We start from the raw sequence: 1,596 nt of genomic DNA on the forward strand, positions 1-1,596 counted from the left end.
GGGGACACAGCAGGAGATGGCTTCTGTGGGTCGGGGGACACAGCAGGAGATGGCTTCTGTGGGTCAGGGGACACAGCAGGAGATGGCTTCTGTGGGTCGGGGGACACAGCAGGAGACGGCTTCTCTGAGTCTGGGGATACAGCTGAGGCAAACTTCTCTGGATCTGGAGATGTGGCCTGGGCTGACTTTTCTGGATCTGGGGATGTGGCCTGGGCTGACTTCTCTGGCTCCGAGGAAGTCGCCTGAGCCGACTTCTGGGGCTCTGGGGACACTGATGATTTCTGAAGCTTGGGGGAAACAACAGGTTCAGATTTGGGGAGTTCAGGAGAAAGGGCAGGTTTGCGCGACTCAGGGGAAAGGGTAGGTTTCTGTGGCTCCAATGTGACACTTTTTTTGGAGGAATCTGAATCTCCTTCTACCTGTTCTTTCCGCTCCTCATTCCACTTCTCAGGCGCTGCATGTTGTGCTGTGATGTGATAATATACGTTGCAATACATCTTGCTGGTAAAGAAACATTTGTGGCAGTGAAACAGTTTTGCACTTTTTTGATAAAATATAAGTTTACCCAAACCAGCAGCATCCATTTCATCACAATACTCTGGGTGTATGGTACCCATATGAATTTGTATGTTTTCATAGTCCGTTCCTCTGAAGCTGCAGTGATCACACTCTAAGCGCTCTGTGGTTTTACGTAGTATCTGCAACATGTCCATTTTTCTATGGTCAGTAACAGTTTTCACAGCACTGCACCTTTTAAAGAGCAAGATTCAGTTCCTGCAATAAAGGAAAAAAATCTGTATAGTTAGCTGTCAACATTAATTTCAACTCTTTGTCATTCCTAAATAACCACATGTGCTTTGTTCCCCTTCCATTTCGGAAAGCATATCTTCTGCATAGGTACTAACTACTTCATAAAGAAATGCAAATACAGGTCTCTCCAGCTTCTGCAAATCCTTTTACATCAGTAGAACTTGAAAAACAAAGCTTATATTTAACAATAGGCCTTCCTATCTATGTAAAAAAATCTGCAAGCCAATGATAAAAAAAGAACCGAGGTGATGAAGAGCTAAGTTTATGTTTCATTTGATAAATGTGACTTGCTTTCTCAGTTGTCTCTTCTTCCCAGATTTGAAGTGTTTTTATTTACATCACACATGTAAACTGAAAACAAAAAGTAGTTTGAAACAGTGCCACTGAGATAAAGCCATTTCAAAACTGCATCTTCATCATAAAATTTCAAAACAAATCAGCTGGTTCTGACAAAGAAAAAAAATTCCAAGAAGAAAACAGGAGCCTAAAACCTAGGCTCTGTTTTCGCCTGTTAAACACTGTTTTCCTTTCACTAATTACATGAGAAACAAAAGCTGCTGCTCATAAAGACTTTATCCATTATGGAAAGAATTTTTTCCATTCCATTATTTCATCCGCTGCCCTAATAACAACAAAAATACTACTTAAAAAAAACAGCAATTACTTTTTTCCCACTTGGTGTAGTTGACAGCCCTCTGTATTCAAAACATTGTTTGCTTCACCCCAAAGAGAAAGATGGACATTTCTCAAAATTGCTGTTTTTATAAGACCTTAAAAAAAAAAAAC

The 1,596-nt window shown here is 40.9% G+C and overlaps 1 protein-coding gene across 1 annotated transcript in view; it reads right to left on the minus strand.

The window, feature by feature from the left end:
• CHAMP1 (chromosome alignment maintaining phosphoprotein 1) overlaps positions 1–825 on the minus strand; it is a 3,730-nt gene extending 2,905 nt beyond the window's left edge. The window contains exon 1 of the mRNA XM_009326261.1: positions 1–825. Coding sequence (XP_009324536.1) covers positions 1–713 — 713 coding nt within the window. The 5' untranslated portion in view covers positions 714–825.
• Positions 826–1,596: the final 771 nt, after the last annotated feature.

Source organism: Pygoscelis adeliae, unplaced genomic scaffold, assembly GCF_000699105.1.
Source record: "Pygoscelis adeliae isolate BGI_AS28 unplaced genomic scaffold, ASM69910v1 Scaffold156, whole genome shotgun sequence".
Lineage (NCBI taxonomy): Eukaryota > Metazoa > Chordata > Aves > Sphenisciformes > Spheniscidae > Pygoscelis > Pygoscelis adeliae.